The sequence below is a fragment of the Callospermophilus lateralis genome, chromosome 2, assembly GCF_048772815.1.
Source record: "Callospermophilus lateralis isolate mCalLat2 chromosome 2, mCalLat2.hap1, whole genome shotgun sequence".
Taxonomy (NCBI): domain Eukaryota; kingdom Metazoa; phylum Chordata; class Mammalia; order Rodentia; family Sciuridae; genus Callospermophilus; species Callospermophilus lateralis.
The window spans coordinates 53,536,743-53,551,168 of NC_135306.1; the positions used below are offsets into that span (position 1 = coordinate 53,536,743).

Consider the following 14,426-nt stretch of genomic DNA (forward strand, 5'->3'; position numbering starts at 1 on the left):
CTAATCTGAAGTCAGTTTCTTCTTTAGTTTCTTTTTCTTTTTAACAAGAGAATTTTTAAAATATTTTTTAGTTCTTGGCGGACACAACATCTTTGTGTTACTAATCTGAAGTCAGTTTCTACTTATCAGCTGCGTGGCTTTGGGTAAATGCCTTAAACCATAATGGACCAATTCTCTTCCTCTGAAAACTGAAAGAACTGCAAGGCTATCAAATTTGATTTTTTACTTGATTATTTGTTTTTGGTTAAAAAAGGATACCAATATATGAAAACTTCAAAAAAATGATTAAACCATAAAGACTCGTACTGTGGAATGGCATTAAATGGTTAAATCAACCTATAAGATGAAAATGACCTGAATTATAAACTGCCTTTCCTTAACATTGAGACAGATAATTGTTTCTTTTGTTGACCAATTCATCAACACGTTCCCTTGAGTTTAAGTGCCATGTTTTTTTCTACAGCCTTGGAATGACACTGGTTACAGCAGTATGCCCACACCTTCAGAGAACAGTGGGTGTGATCTTCCATCTTTTTCCTTTTTATTGGTGGTGCTGGGATTGAACCCAGCTTCAGACATGCTAGTTAATCTGGTCTACCATAGAGCCAGGCTTCCTCAACCCCTTTCCATCTTATTTTGTCATAAGGCAAGCACATTCCTCCTCCTTTGAATGGAAGAGTAGGCTTATATATTACCAAACAAATATACCATAATTAGTCAGATTTCAAATAAATCTGAAGTTATCTCTCCTGGATCTTGCCTCACCCACTAGGGAAAATTTCTTCCATTCTTAATTTAATCCACCTAAGTCATACAATTAAAGATGGATGCACTATATTTTTATGTGGTGCTGAGGATTGAACCCAGTGCCTCACACATGAGGCAAGCACTCTACCTCTGAGCTCTACCCCAGCCCCACAATTTATTCTCTTCTTGTTTTTTGGGGGGAGGGTGGGGGGACATGGGGGTTGAACTCAGAGGCACTTGGCCACTGAGCACATCTCCAACCTATTTTGTATTTTACTTAGAGACAGGGCTTATTGAGTTGCTCAGAGCCTCGCTGTTGCTGAGTCTGGCTTTGAACTTGCGATCCTCCTGCCTCAGCCTCTGAGCTACTGAGATTACAGGCATGTGCTACTGTGCCCAGTTTACAATTTCACTTATTGTGTAACATTTTGTTTTCTAACTACTAAGTTTCTCATGTTTCCATTTGTTTAACTTGCAATGTACATGTCACTAATTCAGTTCTCTATTTTCTGACTTAATGGGAACAACATATCAGGGTTAAACAACAAAAGGAAGTTCTTTGGGTCTATTTTCTTCTCACACATGCCTCTTCAGTTCTCCAAGCATCCGGCTGCAGTCTCTGGATCTATCATGTTGGATTTCACTTTTCCATTAGAATAAATAATTCTCTTTAGGCCTTACCACACATCTTACATCTTTATCAAGGCTATTTGTGAAGTACTTTCAGTGGTAGCTTCCTAAGAATGATTAATAAGGATATAAAATTTTAGAGACTGATCACTAAGACCTGAAAGCAGAAAAAGGGACTTTCTAGAAGCATCAGTTCCTATTATTTGTATAATAAAAGCAGGTATATCTGTTCCATGAAAAATTTAGTCTCAGAATGAATCAAAGCAGCAGTAAAGCAGGACTTTACTGCTTCTGCCTCAGTCTCGGAGTTAAGATTACAGGCATGTACCACCACGCCCAGCTTCTGTTTTCGATACTGGGAATTGAACCCAGCTTCATACATGGGGCACTGACAGAGCTTACGTCCCAGTTCCTTTTATTTTGGATTTTTAGAGTCTCTTAAGTGGCTGAGGCTGGACTTGAACTTGCAATCCATCCTCCTGTCTCAGTCTCCCAAGTCGCTAGAATTTCAGGCATATGCCTATACCCAGCTCCAATTCTCTTCTTTTTGAGTTTTAGCAAAAAGACAAAAAACTTAAGAATTAGGGTTGGGAGTGTAGTTCAGTGATACAGCACTTGCCTAGGATGCATGAGGTCTCAGGTTTGATTCCCCAGCACCACAGAGAGAAAAATGAAAAATAGAAACCTAGGAATATCCACATAGTAGCAACATGTATAAAGCAAAGGGCCTACATGATATACAGAATGGATGACAACACTTTATATACAAATGGAGAAACTTTTAAAAGAATTTACAGATTTTTAAATCAGTAATAAGTATCTCTTGAAGATGCAAATGGACACAAAGAATTGGTCACTACATGGAAAATAAGACATTTTTTGCTGCTCCCAAGCCAAGCTGCAGTGATGATTCCTTTTATTAAAAAAGAAAAAAAAAAAAAAAAACCTACTTGTGCTTTTATAGTGTGAAATAAAGAGAAGAAAATTGAATAACAAAATGTGCTACCACTTACCTTATGTCTGTAATGACAACAACATGTTCACAGTCTCCCTGGTGACAATATAAGTAAGGAAAACCCAGCTTAATATTCAGGTCATTGAAGGTAAAATCTTCCATTCTAGCTGTCTGAAACTTTCCATATCCTCTATCATGGGACTCTGACCACTCAATGATAGTTCTGAGGAAAGAAAAAAATGCCAGAATCTATCACTGCTCCACAGAAATTAGGAAAGGATTAGTGGCAGCTGAATTTCACATCAGCTGGCTCATCCAATTAACTGAACAGATGCCACCTCGACAGGAAGACCATATCAGTATATACATTCTGGAATCAGACTCAATGAATTTTCTTCATCTGTTAGTATCAGTTCTCAAAGTGTGGTCCCTGAGGTCAAAATCATACTAAGCCTTATCTCTCATCCTCTCACAACCAACCAATTTACTGGAGGCTGGGTGATCCTTATCACTTCAGCTTGAAATGCAAAATACATAACAATGCTACTCTTCTCATTTTATTATGGACAATGTATTCACAAAAATGTAAATGTAACCAGATTAACTATCTTAAATATTTCTTAGTTTCACAATTTCTAATACAATAGATACAGTTATAACCCATAAGTGATAGCTCTTTGGGAACCTCAACTTTTTACCCCATGAAGGGGAGCTAAGACCAAGGGGAGCTAAGACCAAGTTTGAGAACTGCTGTACTAGAATATATACTGAGGCCAAGTACAGTGGTACACATGTGTAATCTCAGTTACTAGGAAGGCTGAAGCAGACTACAAGTTTGAGGCTGGCCTCAGCAACTTAGTGAGACCGTCTCAAGATAAAAAGGGCTAAGAACACATCTTAGTGGTACAGCACCCTGGGTTTGATCTCCAGTACCACAAAAATGTGGGAAGGGTGGGGGCTATAAAGCAAGCATTTATATTAACTGCTCAGAAAAAAATACAAATGTAGGGTCTTACCATGAGGACACTGATAATGGAAGTATGGTCTAATTAAAATGGTATTAGAGGTGGGCTAGGGCTATGGCTCAGCGGTAGAGCACTCATCTTGCATGTGTGAGGCCCTGGGTTTAATCCTCAGCACCACATAAAGATGCATAAAATAAAGGTATTGTGTCCACCGACAACAAAAATATATATTTAAAAAATAAATAAATAAAATGGTACTAGAGGTAAATTTTTATGTTAAATACCAAAACACCATTATATATTCATTCACCTAGGGCAAACAACAGTATCTTCTGAACAAGCAGAAGAAAGAGTTTAAACATAAAAACTGGAGACTAATAAAATCTTAGTCTTGGACCTAATTTTTTTTTTTAGATATGTGTAATTTCAATATGAAATTTATAAAATTCCTTGGCGAAGATCCTTAATGGACTAATAATAGGATTTGTGGAGCTATCTGTTTTTAGAAGTAGAAAAAGGAAAGGACTTAGAGAAAATTTTTGTAAACTATACCTGCTCAAATCTCTGCATTCTGGGTATCTTTTATCATTGTAGAATGTTCCCTCAAAATAGAAGAAGGCTGATTTGTATAGGTCCTACAAGAAAACAAATGGTATTGAGAGAAAGCCTACTCTTAATTATGGAATTGATCTAAGTATATATAATTTATATAGCATAAGATAACATATATTAAAGCAACTTCTGGAAACTCAGGTCATACATTTGTCTAAAATTTAATGGGAAACTACTATGCAAAAAGTATTACATTAGTTTTCAAGGCAAAAAGTATTACATTAGTTTTCAAGGCTTTTTCAATTTTACCCTATTGCTAGAGGTGGTTTTTCTTTTTTCTTTTGGTACCAGGGACTGGACAGGTACTGAGACATTAAGCTATATTCCCAGCCCTTTTTATTTTTGATTTTGAGACACAGTCTTGCTACGTTACTTAGGACTTCGCTAAGTTGTTAAGGCTGGCTTTGAATTTGCTATCTTCTTGCCTCCACCTCCAGAGTTGCTGAAATTTCTATTCTTAAAATAATCTTTCCTTGGGTACCATAGTAGTAGGCACAGTAGTGGGGTCTGAACTTTTTACAGTTAACTTTCAATCTATCAGACTTTCCATCAATCAATCTTCACTGCATAACAGAATCACAAAAATATCAAAGACCAAGTCTCACCTCAGACTCATTAAATGAGCACCTCTAAATATGAGGCCCAGGTCATAAGTATTTCTCCAAACCTCTCTAGGAAAAATATGCAACCAGAGCTAAGAATCATTTTATTAGATTTGTCCTTTACCAATATGTAGAAACAGACCCCTGGCTTAGCATCAGAGAATCTGAATTATTTTCCTTAACCTACCACTTACTTACTATCTTTGTGATTCTAGGTACATAATAATCTTTCTTCAGACTTCAGTTTCTTCACCTATAAAGTGAGAATATTATTATTTCCTAGGGTATTTTACAAGGACTGCAGTGAGAATCAAAAGCAAGAATTTAAGTTTCAGATATTAAAATAATTTTAACCTAATACTATAACTTCTCTTCTTTGTAGCTCTGATTTTTCCTTCTTAATAATCTTTATTTCCCCATTTGTAAATCATCTTACACTGGCAACAGACACAACTGGTTGTGCTGTTTCACCTTGGATAGGTCACTAAATCTCACTGACCCTGTTTCCTCTAAAGTAAAAGCCATCACATTCCTCACAGGTTGTTGTGGAGATAAAAAGATATGATGTATTTAATACCATATTTGCTACAACAAAATCTATCACTTAGTATACTTGTAGAAATCTCAAAGTGGGGAAACGCGGGTCGAAAAAGTTCTGACAGAATAACTTGTTTTATTTTGGAAACAAAGTGTAATGAGGGTCCATTTCATGCTTTGAACATAACCCTTGCTGCTTTGCCACTGCAGCTTATTTTAAAACTGACATTTTCCCCCACTTCTTTTCTTCCCTTGCTCCCTCACTAACCCTGGTGGAAAGCAAGCTTACCCTTTTTCCTGTTCTAGGCCAAGTTATCTGTTCTTAAACACACACACATACACACACACACACCACAGGAATAAAGTAATTCAGACTTCAGAAAGGTGCCAGAAGACTAAAGATATGGCTATCTTGAAAGTCTACAAATGAATCATGATCTCTGACAAGTCACAGCTGAAATGTAGCCTTTAAATCACCTCTAAAAGTCCTCTGGTTTCCCCTGAGAGTCAAAATCACAGTCTCTGAGACAGAAGTCCCTGTATTTGTCCTTTGTTAGCAACACAATAACACTTTTTCCTTTTTCTCAAAACCTTATTCTCATTATTGGATTGGCATTTGGGAAAAAGGATGGAGCTTTTGGTAATAAAAGTTTGGTGTATATAAAACTTTTGATCAGGGCTAGGGATGTGGCTCAAACAGTAGCGCGCTCGCCTGGCATGCATGCGGCCCGGGTTGGATCCTCAGCACCATATACAAACAAAGATGTTGTGTCCGCCGAAAAACTGAAAAAAAAAAAAGCTAAAAAAAAATTCTCTCTCTCTCTCTAAAAAGGGCAAAGAGCCTTTGAGCCCCTTCTTTAAAAAATAAATAAATAAATAAATAAATAAATAAATAAAACTTTTGATCATTACAAAATACTTATAGAGAAGTAATTCTTATGTAATTTAAACAACTTAAAGCCTACTGACATAATTAATTACAAAGCACACAACTATAATCCCAGCTATACGAAAGGCTCTGGATCACAAATTCAAGGCTAGCCTATGCAAATTAGTGAGTACCTGTCTCAAAAAATTTTAAAAGGGCTGGGATAGCTCTTTGTTAAAGTGCTTACATAGCATGCATGAGGCCCTGGGGAAGGGGGGCTGGGGGACGTAAACACACAGGTTCTTTTGTTAATCTAGTGTAACCTAACTTTGTAGTTACTGTTTTCATTTACAAATTAACTATGGTCATCTGACAATTTTTTTTTTTTAGAATTTTAATATTTATTTTTTTAGTTTTCGACAGACACAACATCTTTGTTTGTATGTGGTGCTGAGGATCGAACCCGGGCCGCACGCATGCCAGGCGAGCGCGCTACCGCTTGAGCCACATCCCCAGCCCAAGATAATTTCTTGTGTGTAATTTTAAGCTATTTACTAGTAATTTACTTGCTCAAAAACATTCAAATCAGCTACATTAGAATTTCAGAGATATTCCTGTAATCTGCTGTGAGGAAAATGATCTTGGAAAAGAAGTGCTGAAGAAGCACGGTTATAGATTTAAAAAAAAAAAAAAAAAACAACATACTTTTTAATCGTAGATGAACACAATACCTTTATTTATTTATTTTTTATGTGGTGCTGAGGATCAAACCCAGTGCCTAACATGTGCTAGCCCAGCATTCTACTGGGCTTAGTGTCAAGACACTAAGTCACAATCTCCAGCCCTAGATTTTTTTTTTACTTGAGGGCGGGGGCTGTGGGTCAGTGGTAGTGCTTGCATAGCATGCGTGAGGCACTGGGTTTAATCCCCAGCACAACATAAAAACAAAATAATAAAGATATTGTGTCCACCTACAACTAAAAATAAATGTTTTGTTTTGTTTTTTTTTAAAGATTGACTGATCAGGGCTGAGATTGTGGCTCAGCGGTAGAGCACTTGCCTAGCACAGGCGGGACCTGGGTGCTGGAGCCTCAGCACCACATAAAAATAAAAGCCATTGTGCTGTGTCCATCTACACCTAAAAAAAAATATTAAAAAAAAAGATTGACTAATCTATGCAAAGTAGAAATGGTAAATAGATTAGACATTAAAACATGAGGAACCATTAAAAAAATTTATTAAAAAACTTTTTTTTTGGTACTGGGGAATCAAATGCAGTGCTGCTTTACCACTAAACTACATCTCCATCCCTTTTTATTTTGAGACAGTTGCCAGGTTGGCCTCAAATTTGTGATCCTACTGCCTCAAACCTCCCATGTTGCTGGGATTGTAGCTGTGTACCACTGTGCCTGGCTACTGGCAGTGATGTTTATTTTAAAAACCTACTCTATTCTTGAACTATTATGGACCAAAAACAAATAGCAAAGCATATTACATTTTAAGGCTTTAAAAGAGATTAATGACATTGACTAAACTCTCCCAGTCCTATCATATGAAATTTATTTTAAAATATTTATTGGCTAGGGGCTGAAGTTGTAGCTCAGTGGCAGAGTGCTTGCCTAGAGTATATGTGAGGCACTGGGTTCAATTCCCAACACCACATATAAATAAATAAATAGATAAAATAAAGGTCCATCAACAACTAAAAAAATGTAAAAAAAAAAAAAATTTAGGGCTGGGGTTGTGGCTCAGTGGTAATGTGCTTAACTAGCATGTGTGAGGAACTGGGTTCAATCCTCAGCACCACATTAAAAAAAAATAAAGGTATTTTGTGTCCATCTACAACTAAAAATAAAAAATAAAAAAAATTTAGTGGTTGGAATAAAAATTCTTATTTCCTCAGTCATAAAAGCTATAGCTTCCTAATTTGTTCCACGGTTGCCAATGAAATATATGCCAAATATATCCCTGTCCCTGACAGCATGAGAACTCCATTATTTTCGAAGTTTTTAGGTATTATGATACCATAGGGTGAATACATGAAATAATTTTGTCAAGACATCGAGAAATACTGAAGGTGGGTAATGGGTACATAAGAGTTCTTTATACTATTCTCTTTCTTGTTGGTTTGTTTGAAATTTTCCAACAAAAACCTTAAAAAAAAAAATTCCATACAAAGGCTCCAATCAATGAAATAAAAATCTTTCCAAGGCTAAAAGATAACATTAGCAAAATCTAATTTATATGCATTTGCCTTTCTAAAATATAGCTAAAGAACCAGAAGTAAACAAGAAAGGTCTCCGAATAGATTCCAGGAAGTCCATGCACTAGAAGTATTTTATTCAGCACTGCTTAAGATTTCACTCATGGATTAAGTAAACAAAAGAGGAGAGAAAGACATCTAAAACCAGGTACAATGCCAGCCACATAGCAAAGAAGAAAGAACATGGGCCTCTCAAGAGGAAATGACAGGGATCTGAATTCAGCCTCCATTGCTGCTTATTGACCTGCGGCAACTCCTAACAGTACTCTGAACTCTTCCTTACCTGTAAAATAGTGGTAGTTCTCATATACTTAGCTCAATAAAAGAAGGTATTATCTTACCAGATGGAAGAGGCAGAAATAATACTACAGTAGATGTGTAAATATTTTGAAATGGTACCATGAGTCATTTAGCCCCTGCTTAGAAAACAAGGCATTAGCATCAATGTACAAACTATAAATTAACTAAACCTGGTTGAAAACAATCTCCATGGTTTCACGGAGGTTAAGACTGATTCCCAAATCCGACTCAAACTACTCAGTGTATTGATGACAAGGTTGCAATGACAAGGGTGAATTAAGATTTTTCTTGTTAAATTGATTTTATCACTTTGTGTGGGGGAAGATTAAGAAGCTTTGCAGAAGATTGCTGTTTGCTTCTCCTTTGAAGAAAAAATAAATCTCATATTTCCTGCTTTGTAGAGTCTTGAAATTCCTCTTATTTCTCATCATAATCATCTTCAAAAGCACTGGACCTGGCAGCTCTGAAGAACCTAATTATCTTTTTTTATAATTTTTAAAAAATTTATTCTTTAGTTATAGTTGGACATAATACCTTTATTTTATTTATTTTATTTTTATGTTTTTTTGTGCTGAGGATCGAACCCAGGGTCCTGCATGTGTGAGGCAAATGCTCTACTGCTGAGCTTCAACCCCAGCCCCAGAACCTAAATATCTTAAAAAATCATTTTCAACGTAACTCAAAAATATTTTAAGTTTTTAATCTGTATATAAGATATGATGATAGTCTCTATGTCAATCACTGAAAAGACTAGAAGACAGCCAGCCTGTGGGCCAGACAGACACACATCAAACAGCATCAGTATATTGTAATATGAGCATGGAATAAATCAAAATGTGCTAGAGAGGCAAAGAGAAGACAGTCAAGAAAAACTGCCTAGTAAGTGAATTTTGAGCTGGATTTGGAAATATGAGTATGAACTCACCAGATGCATGGAGGTGTTGAAATACCCAGAGGCATGACAAAGTATGGGATGCATTAGGAAGACACACAAATTCAATGTGCTGAATGAAGCCCAAGATATAGAGATAGGAAGTATGAAAGGAGTTAATTTGGGAATCACTATTATAAAAGGCCTTATATGTCAAACTAAAAGAGATAAAAATTGATGTAACTGGTGGAAAAGGAACCGGCAAACAGGAGACTGTGTTGGTTCTTGTCCAAACTCTATCTCCATCTTTACTGTTCTAAATCCCTCTTTACATTTCTACAGAAGAGATTCTTTCTCCTGCAGTGGGTCAGTTAGGCCTGAGGTTGTATTAGGTAACAGAATTAGTTCACCTGTGCTCTATGCTGAGACACAGAAGAATCTTGCTTAGATGAGTAATGAAAATTCTGAGGACAGCCAGCTTGTCAACTCTGCTCCTTTTAGAGGAGTATCCAAGGTTTCTCTGTCCTGTGGAGAACACCACAGGACAAACACTAGCAAGGACCAACTCCATCTATCATCTCCCTGTTTGGTGTTAGTCACTGTACTAACAGGCCCTTTTACACTCTGAGAAATGTGAAGAAGGGGAGCAATTATTGAGGCTTTCTGGCAATTTTATGCTAAGGGTAGTTATGACAGATTAAAACTCCCAGAGTTTGAAACAAGAGGGAGTGAACAGGAAAGTCAAATGCAACAGTGAGCCTGGGTAGCTTAGTGGTAGACCATCTGCTGAGCATGCCCCAGCATCAAAAAAAAGCACTAATTGGTCAAATAACTGTGTGGTCAAGAGCAGGAGTGTTCTTAGAATTGATGAGAAATGAGGAAGTCAAAATAAGAATATGACTTCTGTGAAAAAGTTCTGATGATGTAGAGAAGGAAAGGCAGGTCAGCAGCTTGATGGAATCACACAGAAGGAAGCACTGACTAGAACACTGATGAACCTGCCAGAGTAACCACTATTTCCTTAGTTTACTGTTGGTTTTTTGTGGGGAGGAGCAGGAAATCACCTTACTTTGCTGATGTGCTCAGGAGCTTGGTCAGGAGTGTTGCTGAACTCTCCACCAATCTGGAGGTCACTGACACAGCAAATCGAATCCCTCAGTTCGGTAAGCTTTTGACTGCCCAGGACCTGCATCGTCTGGTATGGTTTGTGTTCTTTGTGCTAAAAGTCAAACAGTAAATAAGTAAATGTCCACTTATAGTAAAAGTATTTAAACCAGAAATCCTGTTATAAACAGATCTAAATGAAGTTACTGATTTTCTTAATCCTTATAACTTGGTGTTCTGTTTACTCAGACTGTGAATTTGTCTGAAAACTTCCATGAATTATATCACCAAACTAATGGTAAAAGTTGTTTACAACTCCCCTGAGGCCCACAGCCCATATTCTAAAACCACCTCCTTTGTCTAACCCTCAAACCCAGCCAGTATTTCCCTGGTGCTGTCAGCTTAAATTAACCAGGGTCAGGCAGCTGATGACAAGGGCCAGCCTTATGCCCGCAACTCACTGCAATTACTGAAACCACAGAGTCCTAAATATTTTCCCTGCCCTACCTGGCTGCTGCTGCAGAAACTCCTGCAGGTTGTGCTCTAGGTCTCTCCTCTCCTTTCTGCCCTCTGTAGCCCTATGTGGTGCGCCCTCTCTTAGGAAATTTAAGTAATAAACATCTTTCTATGGCTTTAATCTCTTTCTCAATCACCTCCACAAATTAAAATCCCATGAGTACAAGTGAAATACCTGGCCACAGAATTCTTCTAGTTTAAGTGTATGATCAAGATGCCACTAAGCTGATCCAAGGATTAAGAGCCTACAGAATGTAACTTTATTTGCCACATCTGTCAGCTTCGTCTTTGAAATTTTCCTACAGGTTGTATCACTGAAGTCAAGCACTCAGGTTATAAACCCAAAAGTTTCATTTTTTTAAATGGTAATTTGAGATACTAATCAAACAAGGTAATTAGTATTAAATACACTGCGGACACTTCATAAAAGCCTATTTATTTATAAGTACAATGCAATATTTCTCTCTCTCTCTGTTTTTTTTTGGTACAGGTGATTGAACCCAGGTCACTTGATCACTAAACTAAATGCCCAGTCCTTTTGATTTTTGAGATAGGATCTCACTAAGTTGCTGAAACTGTCTGTTAACCTGTGATACTCCTGCACTGGTCTCTCAAGTCACTATGACTATAGGCACGAGCCATCATGGACAGCTGAACGGTAATATTTCAATCAGGGTTTAGGACACATTTGAGGAATCAAGAATACGTACTCATGCCAGATATAACATACCTGTATGTAATATCAGCTACTTAGAGATTGAGGTAGTAAGATCACAAGTTCAAGACCTGCCTGGGCAACTTAGCAAGACCCTGCCTCAAAATAAAAAGGGCTGGGATGACACTAAGTGGTAGAGCACCATCTCATTCCCCAGTACCAAAAAAAGAAAAGAAAAAAAAATAATTCATTGAGGCCAGGCACCGTGGTGGCACATGCCTCTAATCCCAGAGGCTTGGGCTGGAACAGGAGGATGGCAAGTTCAAAGCCAACCTCAGCAACGATGAGGTGCTAGTCAACTCAGTGACGCCCTGTCTCTAAAAATAGGGCTGGGAATGTGGCTTAGTGGTTGAGTACCTCTGAGTTCAATCCTCGTTAGCAGAAAAAAGGGAGGAAAAAAAAAAAAGGAAAATAAAATTAATTGAGTAGGTACATATATACAATGGAATATTACTCAGCCATAAAGAATAATGAAATTATGACACTTGCCAGTAAATGAATGGATTGTAGACTATCATGCTAAGTGAAATGAACCAATCTTGCCAATCCTAAAAAACCAAAGGCCAGGGCTGGGGATGTGGCTCAAGCGGTAGCGCGCTCACCTGGCATGCATGGGGCACTGGGTTCCATCCTCAGCACCACATACAAATAAAATAAAGATGTTGTGTCTACCGAAAAACTAAAAAATAAATATTAAAAAAAAAAAAAACTAAAGGCAAAATGTTCTGATATGTGTGGATGCTAACACACAAGGTGGGGTGGGGTGGGTAGGGAAGAACAGAAGTACTTTGGATTAGACAAAGGGAATGAAGGGAAGGGAGGGGTGGGGGGAACAGAATGAACTGGACATTACTTTCCTATGTTCATATATGAATACTCGACCCATGTAACTCCACATTATGTACAACCGCAAGGAAAGTTGTACTGCATGTATTTATAATACGTCAAAATACAATCTATTGTCATGAATAGCTAAAAAGAACAAATAAAAAACAAACAAAAGAATTGAGTTAAGAACCACTGTGGGGGCTGGGGATGTGGCTCAAGTGGTAGCGTGCTCGCCTGGTATGCGTGTGGCCTGGGTTTGATCCTCAGCACCATATACAAACAAAGATGTTGTGTCCACCAAAAACTAAAAAAAAAAAAAAATACTAAAAAATTCTCTCTCTGGGCTGGGGATGTGGCTCAAGTGGTAGCGCACTCGCCTGTCATGCGTGTGGCCCGGGTTCAATCCTCAGCACCACATACAAACAAAGATGTTGTGTCCGCCAATAGCTAAATAAATAAATAAATATTAAAAAAAAAAAAAAGGATATGAGGTAGAGGGAATAATATTTAAAAAAAAAAATTTTTTCTCTCTCTCTCTCTCTTTAAAAAAAAAAAAAAGAACCACTATGGATTTATATATACTTTCAGTTATTTCTAGTAAAGAGATCAGGTATGCATTCCAAGCCTATAATTATAATCAAGAGATTGTTTGAAATTTGACCTTATTTCTATTATTCCTCATTAAAACAACAACAAAAAACCAAGAATATGAATTGTCAGCTCTAAAAATAATATGCCTGAGAGACAGCATATGCTTATGTTTATTTTGAAGCCTAAGGAATGTGACTCTGAATAATTAAACCCTTTGTGAAAAGTTACCTGTAGAGAGGCTGGAGGTATATAGCTCAGTGGCAGAGCGCATGCCTAATGTGTGCAAAGCCTTGGGTTCAGTAAGCACAATAATCCAAAAACAATTTCCATGAAATTCAAAAGGTTTTACTACTGACCTTATGAAATATAACAGGATACAAGATATTCACAGACAGGATAAGCTCTCCTTCCTCAATCATGTCGGCTGAATTTTCAGGTTTTTTCCCCATAGCATGTGACTCCTGAAGAAAAAAATATGGAGACCTTGAAGTCAGACACTATAACACAGATAAGAGGTAGTATGGAAGAGGTAGTATGGTACAATGTTTAGTAGCAAAGGCTTGAGTCAAACAGCTCAAAGTTTTAATCTCATCTATGAAAAAACAGAAAGTATTTATTTCGTAGAACTGTTGCTAGCAATGTGACATAAATCACCTAAGAAGGGCTAGGGATGTAGATCATTGGTAAAGACCCTGGGTTTGATCCTCAGATCTCACACACACACACACACACACACACACACACACACACACACAGAGGCAGGATTGAACTGGAATCCCTAAGGTAGCCACTAGAAAATACCTACAATATATACAGAAAAGCAGAGAATCAAAATGGCACACCACAAAAATTCTATACATAACATGAAAGTACATAAGACATACAAATAGTTAACTGGCAGAAGTAAAGTGTTTCTTATTAGTAATTAGTTCAAATACAATGGATTAAACTTTCCTATTAGAAAGGCACATTGGTAAAATGGATTTAAAGCCTTGATGGGGGTGGAGTGGTGCACGCCTATAATCCCAACAGCTCAAGGCTGAGGCAGGAGGACTGCAAGTTCAAAGCATCAGCCTCAGCAATTTGGCAAGACCTTGTCTCTAAATGAAAAATAAAAAGAGCTGGGGATGCGGCTCAGTGGTTAAGTGCCCCTACGTTCGATCTCTGGTACAAAAAAGAAAAACCTTGCTTCTCTCTAGGTTGTCTAAAAGACACTCACTTTAGAAACAGATTGGAAAGTTCAAAAAAAGTATATCCCATGTAAATAATAAACAAAAGACAGTTGTTGCTGGAGATATATATATATATATATATATATATAT

At 37.3% G+C, this 14,426-nt stretch overlaps 1 protein-coding gene across 1 annotated transcript in view; it reads right to left on the reverse strand.

Moving 5' to 3' along the window:
• The window catches only part of Snapc3 (small nuclear RNA activating complex polypeptide 3), a 32,692-nt gene that overhangs the window by 4,117 nt on the left and 14,149 nt on the right, over positions 1 to 14,426 (reverse strand). Inside the window, exons 4-7 of the mRNA XM_076845960.2 lie at positions 13,461 to 13,565; positions 10,420 to 10,569; positions 3,850 to 3,932; positions 2,391 to 2,555 (exon numbers count right to left, since the gene is read on the reverse strand). Of these exons, the coding sequence (XP_076702075.2) occupies positions 2,391 to 2,555; positions 3,850 to 3,932; positions 10,420 to 10,569; positions 13,461 to 13,565 (503 nt within the window). The remainder of the gene's footprint in view (positions 1 to 2,390; positions 2,556 to 3,849; positions 3,933 to 10,419; positions 10,570 to 13,460; positions 13,566 to 14,426) is intronic.